Genomic DNA, 19,046 nt, shown 5'->3' on the forward strand with positions numbered 1-19,046 from the left:
ATGAGGGTTTTTTCATCTGAAGATTAACCTAGCTCAACACAGATGAGTTTGAGAGAAGCCAGATTGCTGCCTCCTGTGGTATGGAGGCCAGCCAGGGAATACAGCATTGTAAGAGTGTGGGATAAACTTGGCAAGGGAGTTAAGATGACCCCTGAAAGAGGGAAGCTGGAGGGGGCAGAAAGGACTCTAACAACATTTGGGAGCTTCCTTCTTCAAAGGAGGTAAAACCTATTAAAATTTCCAACTCACACAAACACACACACACACACACACACACACACACACACACACGGAGCAGGGATGTGACCATCATACAGATAAATTGTTTAAAAGCTTCCCCAAAATTTAGCTTGTAGTTGTATAGCTGTCATTCAGTCAACCAGCATTTATTAGGCACAATGTACAATGTACTAAGCACTGTGCTGGGTTCTGAGAATATAAAGAAAGGCAAAAACATGCTCCTACTCCCTGGAACTTACAATATAAGCAAGGAGAAAATATGTAAACAATTGTGTACAAACATAATATTGTTGTTGTTCAGTCATGTTTGACTCTTCCATTACCCCCAATGAAGTATTTTCTTGACAAATTCTAGAATGGTTTGCCATTTTCTTCTCCAGATCATTTTACAGATGAGAAAACTGAGGAAAATGGGGTAAAGTGATTTGCCCAGGATCATACAGCTAATGCGTGTCTGAAGCCAGATTTGAACTTAGGAAGATGAGGCTTCCTGATTCCAAACCTAGAATGAGAGAGAAAGAGAGATGGAGAAAAGGAGATAGGGAGGGAAGGAGGAGGAGGAGGAGGAGGAGGAAGAGGAGGAGGAGGAGGAGAAAGAGGAGAGAGAGAGAGAGTAAGAGAGAGAGAGAGAGAGAGAGAGAGAGAGAGAGAGAGAGAGAGAGAAAGGGAGGAGAGAAAGAGAAACAGAAAGAGGGAGAGAAAGGAGGAAGAGGAGTAGGGAGGGAGGAAACAAGAGAGACAGGAAAAGAGAAACAGAGAGAGAGAGAAAGAGAGAAAGACACAAAGAGAGAGAGACAGACAAAGGGAAAGAGAGGGGAAGAAGAAGGAGAAGAAGGAGGAGGAGGAGGAAGAAGAAGAAAAGAGGGAGGGAGGAAACAAGGGAGATAGGGAAAGAGAAATAGAGAGTGACAGAGAAAGAGACACTGAAGGAAAGAGAGAGAAAGAGAGAGAGAGAGAGAGAGAGAGAGAGAGAGAGAGAGAGAGAGAGAGAGAGAGAATATCAATATCAATAGAAGAAAGGGTGTAGAATTAAGTTTGGGAAAGGTTCCCTATAGAAGGTAGAATTTATTTGGGGGTTAAAGGAAGCCAGGGAAGGCAACAGGGAAGGGGAGAGCATTCCAGCATGGAGGAATTGCTCAGTGACTTTCCACATGTCTGCTGTTGCATCAAAAATAGGCAACAAAAGGGGAATGGGCAAAAAGGCATTTAAAATTCATCAGTTCCCTATTTTGAAATCCAACGATGACACCTGAGCAGGATGTTTGGCTTACTGATACATCAATATGTAAAGGACTATGTGTTCAGTGTGGAAATTCTCTCTACCAACACAGATAGCAGCAACCCATTTTTTCCCTGAGGCAGTTGGGGTTAAAAGTGACTTGCCTGGGTCACACAACTAGGAAATGTTAAGTGTCTGAGGTCAGATTTGAACTCAGGTCCTCCTGACTTCAGGGCTGGTGCAGCAACCTATTTGTAATGGCACAGAAATGTAGACTTAGGGCTGGAAAGAAACAGAGATTATCCCTATAACCCAGAGAAGTTGAGTCTTCCCCAGAATCACACAGGAAGTATCTGAGACTGGATTTGAACTCAGGAAAATGAGTCCTCCTGACTCTAAAACCAGCGCTCTATTTACTGGGCCACCTAGCTGCCTGTATTACCACCTATAATTCTTCTTAATTGCTTCTTGGTCTCAAAAGTATACTATCCGGGAGAGCAGCAGCCACTATATCCCTGTCTTTCATCTACCACAAAGTTATAGAGATTTGAGTTCATTATTATGCTTTTCTATTTATATCTCTAGCACTTGGCACATAGTAATAGTTAAATGTCTATTCATTCATTTCCTATCATATACCCCAAAGGTGACCAGTCCCATCCATGACTAAACCCCACTCAGAAACACTGAGACTTCAGTCCCTGTTGTCATGATCAATGGAAACTCACCAGGTGACAGTTCAGTGACAGGACACAGAATGACTCGAGCCCAAAAGAATCAGAACCATTAAGTGAAATCCAGACTCAGAAAAGACAGTTGTTTTCAAAGCATAATGAATAATGCATGGCATAGCTAAGTCATTCTGGGGGAGAAGATTATGTGGTGGTGTCTCCTTCCGTCTCCCCACTACTATACAGGGGCCAAAAGAGGGCTGGGATGCACACCATCATGATTCACCCTCCATGTTTTGTCACATCCTGAGTTTCCAAGCCTTTCTCTCTTCCTGGTCATGCTGAAAGCATTAACAGTTTATGGATGATTCACTTCCTTAGAAAGGGGGAGAATCCATTCAAAAGGCCACACACCTTGGTCACTTTTATCATTATATACTTCACTGGTTGTTTTCCAATAATCTTTCAGAGAATCCTTGAGGTCACAGTGGGTCAAGATATATAATGGAGATCAGGGTCAAGAACAGACAGATGAAGGGAGGAATAAAAGGAATCTTTCCCTCTGAAGGGAACTGAAGATTGAGCACGTTCTAGAGGCAAGTAAGGAACGCTGACCAAAGAAAATGTAGGGAGGCAAAAAAGAAGAGAAGAGCTGTGGAAAGGAAGAAGTGTCTTGAAATGTGATCAGATGCCAAAAGAAATGGAAGCCACTGAGCTATAGATTGCACATTTATAATTATAAGGTACCTGGCATTGATATGACTAGTGCTTCTAATTTGAAAAGCCCTTTAACTCATTTAGCAAGCTTTTATTAAGTACTTACTATGTGGCAGGCGCTGATTATGCAAAGAGAAAAAAAAAACAGGACTTTACAAAATATGGGGGTAAATACAAAATAGCTTGAGAAGAATAGAAAGTCCAACAGTAGTAATACTATTTAATACTACTTGCAGTGTCCAGAAAGATTGAAAAGGACTTCTCTGAGATGCAAAATAGTGTTTGTAATGGTTTTCCAATACTTGAATCTTGTAACAAAAATCTTGTAACAAACTGATTATCATAGGTCAGTAATCCCAGAATTTAGACCTAAAAGAAACCATCTAATTCAATTTTCACATTTTACAGATGAGGAAACCAAAGACGAAATTATCCTAATTAATTGTCCTAAATATCACCAGTGATAAAAGATGGAGCAATAGGAACAGTCAGGTCTTAAGGCTATGAATTCAGTGCTCTTTTCTAGTCTAGGCAACACAAAGAAAATGTATTTAAGACAATGCTTGTTTATTCAATTGAAATGATTGTTGGGCTAGAAAATATTCAAGTCTATGTTCTTTCATTGTTATTAAATATGATGAAGTTTTTTATGGTTGTTGTTCTTCAGTCATTTTCCAGGTATATCCTACTCTTTGTAACCCCATTTAGGACTTTTTTGACTATTACCCTAGAATGGTTTGCACATTTCATTTTCCAGCTCATTTTACGGAGGAGGAAATTGAGGCAAATAAGGTTAAGTGCCTTGCCCAGAGTCACACAGCTAGCAAGTGTCTGAAGCTGAATTTGGGAAGATGAGTCTGCCTGATTCCAGGATCAGCAACATTCTATCCATTGTGTTGCCACCTCACTGCCCTTCCTTTTTCTCTATTTTCCTTAAATTATCTTGTAGCTAATTATTTGCTTTTACACTGTATCCTATTGTAGGATATACATTGCTTGAGGACAGGAAACTTTCATTTTTATTTTTGATTTTTCTGGTATCATAATATCACAAAATTTACATCAAGGAAAGAGTTTAGAGGCTTTTAAATTCAACCTATTTTCCAAATGATGAAACTAAAGCACAAAGATTAAATGATTTGTTCAGGGTCCCCTAGATTTTAAGTGTCTGAGGTTACAGGAACTCTAAGTCCAGTACCCTGTCCACTATGCCAAACTGCTGTTTTGTTTTATAAAGAAAATTTCTATTCAAATACAAATTGATCTAAATAGTCTCTGAAGACATCCTGAACCTTTAGATTCTGTCACTGTTTCATTCTGATGCTTTCTCTGGTTTAGCTCTTAATCCATGGGTTTATTTTTTTAAACAAAACAGAGTTGATTGTTAGTCTAGGATACAAGGTTTAAAAAAATTGAAATTCAACAAAATGGTGAGTTTTCAAAAACAGAGTGAATGAAAATGGAGGCATGCTATACTAACTACAATTCTAGAATACTAGAATCACAAAACTTAAGCAGATCTTCAATGGCCTTCTGGTCTACCACGCATTGAAAGGTATCTCTATTAAAATCTCCTTGTCATACCAAGTAACCATTTGGTCCTTGCTTGAAGGTAGCTCCATTCCACTTTAGGGAAACTGAATATTAGGATGATTTTCCTGATATGAAGCCCAAATGAGTCTTGTGACAATGTTAATGTGCTGCTCCTACTCTCTGGGGCTAAATGGATTCCAGTCCCTCTTTGACCTGACAGTTCTTTAGATATTTGAAGCAGCTTTCATGCCCTTGGTTCTTTTCTTCTATAGAATATACATGCTTAGTTCTTGCAACAGATTCTCATATGTCATGAGCTCATGCACTCAAATGTCATTAGGTCTGGTTGTCCTCCTCTGTACATTTTAACATCCTTCTTAAACCACTGACCCCAATACTCTAGGTAAAATTGGATTAGGATAGAGTTTATCCCCCATTCCTGGAATCTTTGCACTTCTTAATATAATCCAAGAGCTCATTAGCAGTTTTGGCAACCCCATCACACTGCTGACTCATGTTGAGCTTGGAATCCATTTAAACCCCCCCCAAAATCTATTTTCAGAACTACTGTTCTAGTTGTCTAACCATGCATTTAACACTTGTGAAATTGATTTTTGGACCCAAGTGCACAAGTTTCTTTTTATCCCTAATGAAGTGTACATTATTAGATTCAGCCCAGTGCTTTAACCCATCAAAATACTTTGGATCCCAACTCTGTTATATATGTTGTGAGCTATCCTTCCCAACTTTATGTCATTTTCAAGTTAGATGAATATTCCACTTATGTATTTAACCAATTAATTGGTTAAAATTATGAGCATAGGGTGAAGCATGGATCCTTGGAGTACTCTATTGGAGACCTGCCATGTTAACATTAATCATGAACATGGTTCTAGCCTACCCAGACAGAATGCACATCACTGTCCCATGAGTCTGGGCACCTATTTCTCAATCTATCTGGTTGTATTCTTGTCTAATTGATACCTCTCCTTTCTCATGTCGTCAAAGGGAAATAAGGTTAATCTGGCATGAACTATTCTTGATGAAGTGAGAATACAAACCTGAATATAAATTAAAATTGAACTTAAAAAAATAAATGAAGGTGATATTTTTAAAAATCAATAAAAATAAGATTTAAAAAATTGGAGACAGACAAAAATAAAATGAGGGAACTGAATGAGATGATTTCTAAGGACTTCCCAATTCTATAATGAGAGGGAGGGTGAAAGAGATAGATAGAAGAAGAAGAAGAAGAAGAAGAAGAAGAAGAAGAAGAAGAAGAAGAAGAAGAAGAAGAAGAAGAAGAAGAAGAAGAAGAAGAGAAGAAGAAGAAGAAGAAAAAGAAGAAGAAGAAGAAGAAGAAGAAGAAAAAGAAGAAGAAGAAGAAGAAGAAGAAGAAAAAGAAGAAAGAGAGAGAGAGAGAGAGAGAGAGAGAGAGAGAGAAGCAGAAAGGGGGAGGGAGGGAGAGAAGGAAAGAGGGAGGGTAGAAGGGATGGAGAAATTATAAGAGCTGTGATCTAAGATACAAAGGGATCCAAAGCATCTCTCCAGGAGTGAAACAGAGAGCACCACTGATGGAAAGTCGAGGTTATAAAAGGCAGAGGTGAGAAAGGAGAACATTATAGAACAATTAAGGCAAGTTGAGTGGAAAGTTCCCTAGAAACCAGCAGCAATGGTGACAGTGGCTACCCACTAGTTTTAAGGATAAAATTGGGGAACCAAGACTATTACGTGTAAAACACTATATAGATGTTAACAATTATTATTGCCTAACATATGATATGTTATTATTGTTGTTGTTATCATTACAAATTTACAAAAACAAGAGCATTTATGAAATCATTTATGAAAACCATCAATTTCCCATGTAAGCTATTTCCTCACATTGGGTGCAGTAAATTAAATACTAAAGAAGGCAATACCAAAGCCTTTCTCTGATACTGCCTCTGTGGCTCTGTCTGGTTTCAATTCCAAAGAACAAGATAACCTGTAGTTTCCCTCCTACCCATCTATTTGCCTGCCTCCTATCCCCTCTCAATTAGATTATAAACAACTTATAGACAGGGACTCTTTCTTGTGGCTAGTTGCATTCCCAGGGCTTAGCGTGTTGTCTAGCATATAGTAGGTGCCTAATAAATATCTACTGAATTGGATTGGTTTCTTTCCAGTTCTAAATCTATGGTCTGTAGTCCTATGATCCTAAATATGGATTCAGAGATGGACTGTTTCTCATCAAAACTAGAAAAAGCCCATCTCCAAGTTGGTTACATCAGATGGGATGACTTTTTTCATCCACAGCAATTCATGACACCATAAAAGGATTGTGATCTATTCCAGGAGAGGAACATTCCCATACCACTGACCAAAGGTCCTTAAAATTCTTCCAAAAATGCTCTGTGCAATAGCATTTAAACAATATTTATAAGATTGTATTAAATGACCTAGTTGTGGTGTGATGTATATATACTGATAAAAAAACAGCCTTTGCAAAGGCTGCTGGCTAAGGAAAACTGTAGTCATCAATCACAAGTTTATCCTACAACTTGAGCATAATGATGAGGATCTCAAACAAGAGTTTGTTAATCTGCAGTCCATGGACCCCAAAGGAAACTGTGGATAGATTTAATGAGTTCAGTGAACTTGGGGAAAAATAAAATCTTTTTTTCTTCATCAGTTTTTGTTATAATCCTCTGTGTTTTATTTTATGCATTTAAAAAGATGATTTTGAGAAGGATCCCATCAGCTTCACCAAACTGCCAAAGGAGAACCCCTGGCATGCAAGGAAGCCATTTAAAAGTCCAATATGAAGAGTCTGAATGAAAACCACAGAAAAGATGGGACTAAAACAAGAGCTTTTCTGGTACTTTGTCTGGACACATCTCTATCATGATGCATAAACATTCTGCACAGCCCTCCCAGCTTCTCAGGATCCAGACTCTAATTGTGGTTTCATTTCTCTTACTCCTCCTATGGATTTGTGCCCATAAACATTTCATTGTGAAGGATGCAGTTTATTCTAATTTGCCTCACTGTGGTCTATTTAGCTATGAACGATGGTTTCACTTCTGGTTTGGGGAATAAGCATCACTAATGGGAGGCTGCCACCTCCCCACCGCTCTGAACACAAGGGCAAATGGACTCCCCCTCCTCCAGACAGATATCAGCCAGGCAGACCTTCCCGTGGATGGGAAAACATTTGTCATTGTGGTGACAGAAACAGGGACACAGAATTTTCCCTTCTTGACAGTGAGTAATACCAGCTTCTACTTTGGTGTTAAGTAGGCACTCACATTTAGCTCCACCCTTTGCCTTCCTTTAACCTCCCCCTACCCCATTTTTTATGAAGTGGCAATATAGAATAGTGAATAGAGCACTGGACAAGAAGCTGGAAGACATGGATTCAAATCCCAATTCTGACATTAAGAGTTATATAATCCTCGAACAAATCACTTAAACATTCTGTGCCTCAGTTGCCTTCTTTGAAAAAATAAGGGCTTGAAAGAGAGTGTGGACTTAATGGTTTCTAAATCCCTTTTAATTCTCAATGTATGATCCTAAAATCTATGATCTCACTATAACCAAAAGACAGATCTTCTCTTAAACACAATATAATGTTCCCAAAGCAATACTGATACTGAAACTGTAAATTCAGATGGCAATTTGTTTTCTGTACACTCCCAAGTACTGTTGGAAAGGGACAATTAGGTGGCACAGTGGATAGAGCATTGGTCCTGAAGTCAGGAACACTTGTCTTCATGAGTTCAATTCTGGTCTCAAACACTTACTAGCCATGTGATCCTGGGCAAACCACTCCAATATCTTTGCCAAGAAAACCCAAAATGGGGTCATGAAGATTCAAATCCAACTGGAAAACTACTCAGCAACTCAACCTATGGAAATCACTAATACAGCTCCTTTTTATATATGGAGAAAATAAGGCCCCAGGCATGGGAAATGAAGTAATAACAGAGTCAGCATTCAAACCTGGGTCCTCAGAACCATGTGCTTTCCAAAGCACCTTGCTGCCTCCAATTTCCCAACTGTATGTTTTGTTCCTCTCATATATATTCAAAATATTTGTACTTAAAAACATAACAAAGAGTAATCTGTCTTTTTGCTATTTGTATCTTTAATTCATAAAAATGAAAATCATTTATTCACTTTAAAGTATATAGTTTACTAAATTTCAAAGATAAAACCTTCATGCTAATTAGAAAGCATAGTTAGCTTTGTCCCCTTTGAAAGGCAGCATGGTATAATAGAATTTTTAACTAAGAAAGATTTGGATTCATATTCTGTCTTTGACATATACTACTTGAGTGACCTTAGTCAAGTCATATTGTCTCAGGCAATTCTGTAAGATCTTATACCAGCCAGTTGCAAAGCTGCATTAGTGGAGGAAAATTCCATACTGGAAATTATATATAGTTCATTGATTCATTGTGTGGTAATTTGGTATAGTTCAATATGCCAATGAAATCAGTCTGGAATACCTCCTTCCATCTCTCCCCTCCCATCCAATCTGTGATCTCCCAAGTAACCACACCTGCTTGGTGATGTAATCACACCTGCTTAGCCTGTGCATAGCTTGCTATATTACAAGCTGTACTTTCCCAGGCATTCTTGCCTGTTTATACTGCACTCAATCTGCCGTAATTCATGTCATTCTGAGCTGGCACTAAACCCCCATTTCAGTTTGCTTATTGACCAGTGGAGGCCAGGAAGCTTTGGGAGTAGATATGCTTGAACTGGATGACAATGGATCTGCAGGAGCAATAAAGCCACCTGCTGGATAGGAGAACAGACAGTTTGTCTGAGAAAATTGAACCCAACTTTCACAAAGTCCCTTTATACACTGACTGATTTATCTACTTTTTGTTTTCTTTTTGTATTTCCTTAGCAACACTGTGGTAAGAAAGCATTTAAGGGAAGAGTTAATGATAATAAAAAGCTTCTTTACTTTAATATTCTTAATTTGGAAAATTCCAGTGTCTATTTGTCTTTATTTCACTTTTTCATGATCTCTATGAGAGTCAGAGCAGCTGGTCTGATTTCTGGCATTTCCATGGATTGTGCATTCTACACAATTCACAGAAATAAATTCTAATATAATTATTCAGTATAAGAAAACTTTCAAAATTTGGTAGTAAAATTTTTTGTGTGTCATGACAGCTGCTATTCTGAACATAGAAAGTAAAACATTTGTTAAAAAATATAAGAATTATTACCTACCAGAGCCAGTAATCTGCCATCCTCCTTCATGGCAAGATAACGGTTGGCACAAACACCTTTAATAGACACTACTCCTCTCTCTTCTGCCTGAAGTTGGAGTTTAACTGTGAAAAGAGAAAAAAAAAAACAGAGGGGCAATGACTTTAGGGCCAGTGATACCATAAACTCAGATGCCATCCTAGGCTTCTGAGAGGGAAGGGACCCAATTCCTGTATTTTACAGAGGAGAAAACAGGAACCCAGAGACAAGAAGGAACTTACCAAATATCATACAGATTTGAAAAGCAAAGCCAGTACTAAAATTCAGTTGTTCTAATGCCACTCCACCACCTAGCTATACCAACATTTTCTCCCCTAATTTTGTGGACATTTTTAAAATTAGAGGGTGATAAGATAAAATGTTTTCTGAGATTCAAGACTCAGTGTCCTTGTACTCAGTTAGCTATTTCTGTTTGGATGAAATACAACCATGGGGAAATTAGTAAGTGTTTTTAATAATTGGCTATGTCCCCTCAGGAAAAAAAACTCAGCACATTTTTAATCTTAACCTGAATTATTAATTATATTTTCTCTATCAAGTTCTTAAATCTAAACAATCAACAAAATAAATTAAATTATAACCATTGCAGATTTCTGAGATATAAATGCTCACAGGGAAAAATCCAATGATTATCAACATACTCCTGAGTGCAACTAATTAGTTACATGATTTATTTATAGGCTGTAATACAGAAAAACACCAAAATCACATCTAGTTTAATCCTGTCATTTTTACACAGGAGGAAACTAAAGCCCAGAGGAAATTATTTGACCAAAATCACACAGGCAGTAGAACCCAGATGCAAATATAGAAGTTCAGATTTCAAATTCTCCTGTGTTTTCTCAAGTGCCCTACACTGTCTCTCCTTAAAACAGGTATTCTTAATCTTTGGGGCTTAAGAATCTTTTGTCTGATGAAATCTGTGGAATCCTTCTTAGAATAATATTTTTAAATGTATAAAATAAAATGTAGATTATTACAAAGGAAAACAATTAATTAAATAATATTTTTAGAAAGACAAACTCAAGGATTTCCAGCCTAAGAATCCTAGCCTTAGATAGTGATTTGGCTTTCCATTCACCTTTTTTCTTCCTTTCTTCTGATTTTAGCTTCACAACTGTAAAAGATAATTTTATGGAATGAATGACATTTTGTGCCTAATTTCTTTCCTTATATATTGATTGTCCTATTTGGCCTAGAAGCCAAAGCACCTTCTGGAGGAGGGTACCGGAGAGCTGAGATTGCAGGCACGTAGGAAGTCTACCTAGGAATGTGTCAGTACCTGAAAAAACAGAGGTTCCCTGCTTTTATCTAGAGAGAGAAATCAAAATCTCACAAGAGGTGGGATATGAACAACAGACTTAGGAGAAGATAGAATTTGGAAGCATAGCAGATGCAAAGAACAAGAGGAACTCCCTGGGATCATTAGGACCATTGCTGCTGCTGTAGCTATACCCACTATAAATCAACAAATAGATCAATTGATCAATAGATAAATAGATGCATAGACAGACTAGAAAGAAATATAGATAGAGAGGAAGGAAACAAACTAACAAAGACGAAGGAAGGAAGGAAAGAAGGAAAGGAAAGGAAAAGTATTTTTTAAAATGTAAGATAGATAATAAACTGATGGATAGGCAGACAGAAAGACGGATGGATGAAATACAAAGACAGAAAGACAGATGGACAAATGGATGGATAGATAGACAGATGATAGACAAATGGAAAAGACATTCAGAGAGATAGATATAGAGATAGATATGTCCAATGCAGCTGATGAAAAAATGACTAGAGCTTCCCTCTCTCCTCTCCTTCTTGGGGAGAGTATCTATACAAGGTTCATCTGGTAATTCACAGTTTCTATTTCTCTCTCTTTCTTGTATTTCTCTCTGTATATCTTTCTCAACCTCTGTCTATCTGAGTCTGTTTGTCTCTGTCTTTGTCTGTCTGTCTGTCTCTTTCTTTCTCTGTCTTTTTTCTCTCCCTAGCCAATCATTGACTGACAGACCCATTTTTATGCAGTTTTTGAACAAGAATAATTGTTACATTTTAAAATAAAGTTTTAAGGGAACATAAAAACTATGGATATAATTGGTTCCCTTAGCAAGCTTATTTATGTTGTCTTATGCATTTAAAAGAATTATTTTAAGAAAGAAACCACAAACTTTACCAGACTTCCAAAAGCATCCATTACACATACATGATGATGAAGTCTAAAGCTAGTCCACACATTCTCACTTATAATATTAATTATACAAAAACATTACACCATTATGTACATTTCTTTTTTAAAATTAATACATTTTTCTTAACAACATAATGATTTCAACATGTCACTAATAAAATGCTGATTAAATAAAACAAAGATTAAAAATTTCAATTAAATCCTTCAAATCCAAAGTATTCATATTTTGACAGCCAACATTTAAATGTTAATACAAATATTAGCAATATCAACTTATCAACATTTGTTCCGAGTTCCTTATGATCTCTCTTCTGTTTGTGCACTTGTGTGTTTATTTATAGGCAATATTCACAAAGCCAACTCTGACATCATTTCAAAACACAGAAGGGCCCTTCTGTCCTTAAGACCATAGTCCTTAAGGCTACACTAGCAACATGTAAACTCTGGAAGGTCTACAGGGGAAGATGGGGCTCTCAAAATGGTCCCTGTCACAGATTATCTACTTCTATGACCAGACTAGCTCAATATGGGCTTATTGCTAATGAGATCTTTGGCCATAGCAATGAGAAAAAAGGAGAAGGGAAGAAGAAAGAGGAGGGAGGAGTGAGGAATAGGGAGGAGGAATTAGAGGGGAAGAGAAACAAGGAGGAGAAGAGAGAAGAGAAGAAAAGAATACAGAATAGCCCTCATTTCTGTGCTGCCCCTTCCATTTCTAAAGTGAAGGTCAGAAAGTATTAGAAAAAAAGAAGAAAGAGTTAAGAATCACATTATTTTTGGCTTCCTTATCGACATTAATTTAAGCTGAATCATACATTCTTATCATTCCTAATATATAATGAAACCCAAAAAGAGAGACAAAAGTTGTAGTTAAATTGAAAGATTTTTCTTAGAGAAGCAGAGATGGTCTTAACAAGCATCCAAACAGAGGGTAAGTCAATGACCATTTATTAAGTACCTATATAATAAGCAACGGAAATACAGAGAAAGGCAAAAAAAAAAAAAAAAAAAAAAAACAACAACAACAACAACAAAAAAAAAACATTGTCCCTAGCTTTAAGGAATTCATAATTTATTGAAAGAATTATTGTGTAAATTACTATGTACATGTACTTTGTACATATTAATGGCAGATAATTTCAAAGGAAAGGCACTTACAGTGGAGCAGAGGGGAAGAAGGAAAGGCCTCCTGAGATGTGAGTTGAATCTTGAAAGATGATGCCAGGAAAACCAGAAGGAGGAAATGAGAAGAGAGAGAGGGTCAATCAGGTAGGAGCAGAACCAAGAAAAGAGCAATGTCACTAAAGCCTAGAAAAGAGAAAATTTCCAGGAGAAGAGGATGATCCAAAGTGTCAAAAGCTGCAAAGAAGTCAAGAAGGATAAGAATTAATACAAAGACAAGAATAACTTCATTGGACATTTGGTCATTTTATCTTGGTTAGGATGAGCATTTTTTTAAACAGCCAATATTTCCATAAAAGTAAATGCAGCCCATGTGTCAACTTTTGTTATAGAGACCAGAGAGGTAAAGAAATTTCTCTTTAATCTTTTTATTTCATTTTATTGATTATTTAGTATTTTATTTTCCCCAGTTACCTGTAAAAACAATTTTAACATTTGTTTTTAAACTTTAAGTTCTAAATTCTCTTCCCATTCCTGACACTTATTGAGAAGGCACATATGAAGTCAATCATGTGATGAAAAAAAAACATAAGAAACAACCCTCCCCCCAAAAAAAAACTTCAAGAAAAATAAAGTTTAAAAAAGTATGTTTCAGTCTGTATTGAGATACAATCAGTTTTTTCTCGGGATGTAGGTACCATTTTTCATCACAAGTTCTTCAGAGTTGTCTTGGATCACTGTATTGCTGATAATAGTCAAGTTATTCACAGCTGATCATCTTACAAAATTATATTATTTTGTATACAATACATTTCACTTTGCATGAGTGCATAGAAGTCTTTCCAGATTTTTCTGAGAGTATTATGCTCATCATTTCTTATAGCACAATAGTATTTCATCATAATACCACATATCACAATTTATTCAGCCATTCTCCAACATATAGGTATTCCCTCAATTTCCAATTCTTTGGCTTGAGAAAAGAGCTGCTATAAATATTTTTGTATATATAAACATTTTTGTTTATCCTTTTCCTTTTTAAAATCTCTTTTGGGATAAGGTAGAGAAATTTATATAAAAATTTGGTCAAGGATATCAACATACATTCAATAATTGATGACTTCACTGCAAAGTGAAGAAGGGATAAGCAAAAAATACTTATAGACTTATAGAATGGAGGGAAGACTCATCTCTCTATTTTTTGAATATTTTCCTATAGCAAGGATTAGAGGTATTGTATATGGCCTTATTTATTAGCAAAATGATTGGTTACCAATGTAAGAGTTATTTCTGTCACAGAACTCTAGTTCTGTATCTCATAAGCAATAATGACCCCAAGATTTGAGGCAATCAACTCAAGAGCTGTTCCCACAAGTCTCTAGAATACTTGTATGTCCTTTATTTCTGGATTTGTTATGACAAACCACTTGAGCTATGGAAATAATTGTATTGTAATCCTCTTTCTATTTGTAATATATATATATATATATATATATATATATATATATATATATATATATATATATATAATCTTCACCTTTACTTAAGCAGAGGGAACTCTCCTTTTCAGGAAAAATTTAAAGGTTTGCAAACTGAACTCTTCACTATGAAATTAATTAAAATCTTACCTCCTCTGTTTTGTTTCTGGTCATTCTCAGGTTAGAGACCACTCAAATAAAATTCTGTTAATATCTGCTATTTCACTATTTACATATTTAAAATAAACTGAATTTGGTCCCAACCACAAAGAGATCATGGGTAATTAGAAATAGACAGAAATGTAAATAGAGGCAGAGAGTCCAGTATCTTCCTAAATATTAGAAATTTTCCTAACTGGGGGCTCATATAATCATCTGCTTCAAGGAAGATTTGAAACAGGGCAGCTCTGCTTAAGTTGACACTTAGCATATATCTAAGACTATTTCAAACTATTTCAGACAATGAACTATGGAACATTGGACTATGGAACGTTGCTAAGAAAGAGAATGGGATGGACAACTTTTTAGCTCCTCCTTAATCATATCATTATTGTACTGAAAATGAATTCTAGTGCTAAATACAAATGACTGGGAATAATGTCAAATTTTACTTTATCCATGGCTTTGCTTCCCTTTATAAGCATGAATAAGAAAAAACTGACTCCTCTCCTCTCCTTTCTGCCTCTATTTCTATTTCTCTCTCTCCATACCTCCCTCCCCCTTTTACTCTTTCTTTCTTTCCCTCTCCCTCCTTTTCTCCATTTTCCCTGTCTCTCCTACTTCTTTCATGTCTCTCTCCTTTTCCCTCTTTTTCTCTCGGTCCCACCCTCCCTCTCTTCCTCCATGCCTCTCAACCTTCTTCTCTTCCTTCTTCTAGATCCTTCTTTTTGACTTTCTCTTTCCTCCCTCAGTCTTTCTTTTCCTCTCCCTCCTTCTCTTTCTATTATTTCTCTTCTCTTTCTCCCTCCCTCCTTCCTTCCACCTTTCCCTTTTTCCTTTCTTCTCTCTCTTCTTCTCCCTTTCTCTTTGTCTCTTTTAGTTTCTATCTCCCTCCCTCTTTCTTTGTCTCTCTATTTCATGTCTCTCATTTTTCTCTCTTTCCTCTCTCTCCTCTCTTCTCTCTTCTTCTCACACATACATAAAAAGGTATTTAATATCCACCCTTCCTTTGTAAGATGAGAAGATAGGATCAGATGCTCTCTCCAATCCCTTCCAGCTCTAAAATTATGATTTAACTTGGTCTTTCAATAGTTAAACTCCCTGTCATTTAACATGGAAGAAAGTATATATAAGAATGGAAGCTAGATGGTATATTGTGTAGAGGTGAATACTTGCAGTCAGGAAAAATCAAGTTCAAATTCTGCTTCAGACTCTTACGAGTTATGTGACTTAGGACAAATCACTTGATACCTTTTAGCCTATTTTTTCATCTATAAAATAGAAATAACAATATCACCTATCTTAGAGCATTGTTGAGAGATTCAACTGAGATGAGTAAAACATCTTGCAAATCTTAAGGTGCTATTAAATTTTAACTATTTTATTAATACAATTTATAGATGGGGGCATCATAAAAGACTAGAGGTCAAAAGGATCTTTTTAATGTCTAATCTAATACTGCCCCTAGAAACAGTGGAATGATGTAAAGCATTCTCTACATTTTTCAGGAAATGAAGCAAATTATTGAACTGGCCAGCTGATGAAGACAGCTGTGGGACAAATTAACCTTTTTCTTTGAAGCACAAAAGAGTTTAGCTCCTTTTGTGCCTAACCTGGTGAGGCCCACTCTTGGCCTGCTGTCTGAAAATAATAAAACATCCCTCAGTATGCAGTATCATAATTATGTGGGTTAATGGGAAATCCAGCATGGTTTCCCCAGTCCATGGAAATTCTGTCTTAATGATGTAACTACCTCTTCAGGCATTCACAGAAAGGAAAAATTTCTGCCATCAAGTCCCAAAAATGTAGTGCATCTAAGGATTGCCTCATTCTCACTAAGTAAGGATTATATTTATAGCACGGGGACAGCAATTAACACTCCAAAGAAAATTAATAAAAGATGCATAATCATCCAATAAATTCATGTCTTCAAATAAGCCTATTGTAGTAGGTATTGAGAGAGGATTAGAGTTTAATATGCTTATAGGCCTGGTCTTTATGAGGGTCTGAAGTGAGGAAAATCTGATTTCAAATCCAGCCTCAGGCACTTATTTTTGGGAAGACCCTGGTCAAGTTATTCAATCTCTCAGCTTGTTTTCCCAATTGTAAAATGGAAATAATAATAATACCTACTTCCCAGTATTGTTGTGAGAATCAAATGAGATAATAATTGTAAAGTGCTTATCCCAGTGCCTGACACATAGTAGATATTTAAATGTTTATTGTCTGAGGTGATTCAGGAAGACTTGCCATATGATGGGCATTCTAAAACCTGGACAAAATAGCACAAGACAAACAGACAAGACTGAGTTTCACTTTGCATTTCTCCTGGGAAAAATCACAACCACATGCATGAGATTGTACATTTCAGAGTGTTCGAGTGACTACATTAGAGAGAAATGAAATAAAATGGGAAGGCAGAGGGCGAAGGTCATGGGGGAAAACCAAGGAGGTATCCAAAAAGGAAGAACTGAGTTCCTTCCAACTGTATCTTCAAGCAAGCAAACAGACAAGCAAACAACAATCATAACAAAAACAGGGCCATATCTTACACAAATATACACTGGGTCCAACTATCCAATGGCTTTCATCCCTTCCAGATTGATTAATTAGGTTGTTCCCACTTGGTCTTTGATTAATCAGAAAACACAAGAGATTATTCAGCTCCTGGTTACCAGAAGTCCCTTTGTCCCTTTGGGGAATTCTCACTGAGTTTCCTAAGGCATGATACAATGTTCTGTTGGTATTCTTGTAGAGTCCTCAAGTTCCCTTTCCTCGGGGAATCTAGTTTTTCTTTGACTTTTGAACCAGATAATGCTATTATGGGGGCATGCTAGGATACCAATGGGAAAGCCAGAATCTAATTTTTTTTTTAAGTTGACAAGGTTATCCTCTGGTGGAGATGGGGAGGGGAGACAGAAGCTCTTCTATATCCTAAATGATTCTCAATCAGAGCCTTAGAAGGACTACTCTATCTAGACTGGAACTTATATTTGAATGCCCAGGTTTCTCTTGTTGTTTTCTTGTTTTGGTCATGTCTGACTCTGTGATCTTCTTGAAAAAGATACTAGAGTGATTAGAGTTCTTTTTCCAACTCATTTTATGGATGAAGGAACTGAAGCAAACAAAGTTACATAACTTATCCAGAATCACACAGCTAGGAAATGTCTAAGGCCAGATTTGAACTCAGAAAAATAAGTGTTCAAGATGCCAAGCCCAACACTCTGTCCACTGCATCACCTAGCTACTTAGGTTCTACTTGCTCACTATTTCTTTCAAGACATACAGGCCATGAATGAGTGTATTCAATCAATCCCAATATACTTGTATTGGGTATTCAATGGCTTTCATTTCTTCAAAAATCATGAGTTAGATTGTTGATGCTCTGATTAATTAATGCCTTTATTGACTAATTCAATAGGTTCTCACCTAATATTTTAGAGTATATATGGCATCTTGTTAGTTCATTTAAGTTGGGAGAGAAAAGTGATTGAATGGACTTTTACTCTCCTACTAAGAGGACTCTCATTCAGTTTATGCATTATTAATGAGATAAAAAAAAAAACAAAGGGCAAGTTCGTCTCTCTTGCCATATTTCCTTATGATTAAAAAAATCCATCACCCAATACCAATTTGGTAAACAAACTCTCTTAACGTCCCCAGTCTGGTTCATACACACATAAAAAAGGCATATAGAGGACCACTGAATTTGTTATCAAAGTTTTTCCAGCATAATAGAATCTGCCAAGGATCTTTCACTGAAACTGCTTTCAAGAACACAGGATCATTTCTACTAAAACCGGGTGGCATAGTGAATAGGATGAATTTGAGAAAGATCTGAGTTCAATTAAAGTATGAGGTATTCCTCAGTTAAGAAGGCAGAGGAAAGAACTATGAAAGTTTTGAAGAGAGAAGAAAAGGTTTGGAATAGCTATCATGAAGAGTGTGGAGAGGCTCAAGTCTATCTAAGGAGGAGTAAAATCATTGTTTTGCTATAGAATATAAATCAGATGACAAATTTGTAGTTGACGCAGTCATGACTTTTTTTTGTGATTTCTTCTAGTTTCATTCAGTATCACATGAAAAGGTGATGAAGATCTCTTTATATATGATGTGATTTTCAAATTGTATGTAGGGATGCTCCCCTTTTTTATTACAAAATCATCATGTTCCCAGTTATATCCTCCATCAATCAATGAAAATGATTTCTTTACTTTTATGTAGATGAAATTAATTTATCAAAATTTTATAAAAATCTTAGATACAATTAAAGAAACAAATGCAGTTTCTTTATGCAGTAGCCAAATACTGTATATTTCATCCTTGATTCCAATATTTAACTGACCCTAAAAGTTTTTAAGCAATTGTGTCATCATCATCATTATCCTTACTATTATCCCATCACTGGAATTTTCTAGGACATAAAATAAAAGTTGAACTCCACCTAATATAAA

General features: G+C 36.4%; 1 protein-coding gene across 1 annotated transcript in view; it reads right to left on the minus strand.

Annotated features, from left to right (window-relative positions):
- FGF2 (fibroblast growth factor 2) overlaps positions 1-19,046 on the minus strand; it is a 64,372-nt gene that overhangs the window by 3,308 nt on the left and 42,018 nt on the right. The window contains exon 3 of the mRNA XM_051966726.1: positions 9,613-9,716. Coding sequence (XP_051822686.1) covers positions 9,613-9,716 — 104 coding nt within the window. The remainder of the gene's footprint in view (positions 1-9,612; positions 9,717-19,046) is intronic.

Source organism: Antechinus flavipes, chromosome 6, assembly GCF_016432865.1.
Source record: "Antechinus flavipes isolate AdamAnt ecotype Samford, QLD, Australia chromosome 6, AdamAnt_v2, whole genome shotgun sequence".
NCBI classification, from domain to species: domain Eukaryota; kingdom Metazoa; phylum Chordata; class Mammalia; order Dasyuromorphia; family Dasyuridae; genus Antechinus; species Antechinus flavipes.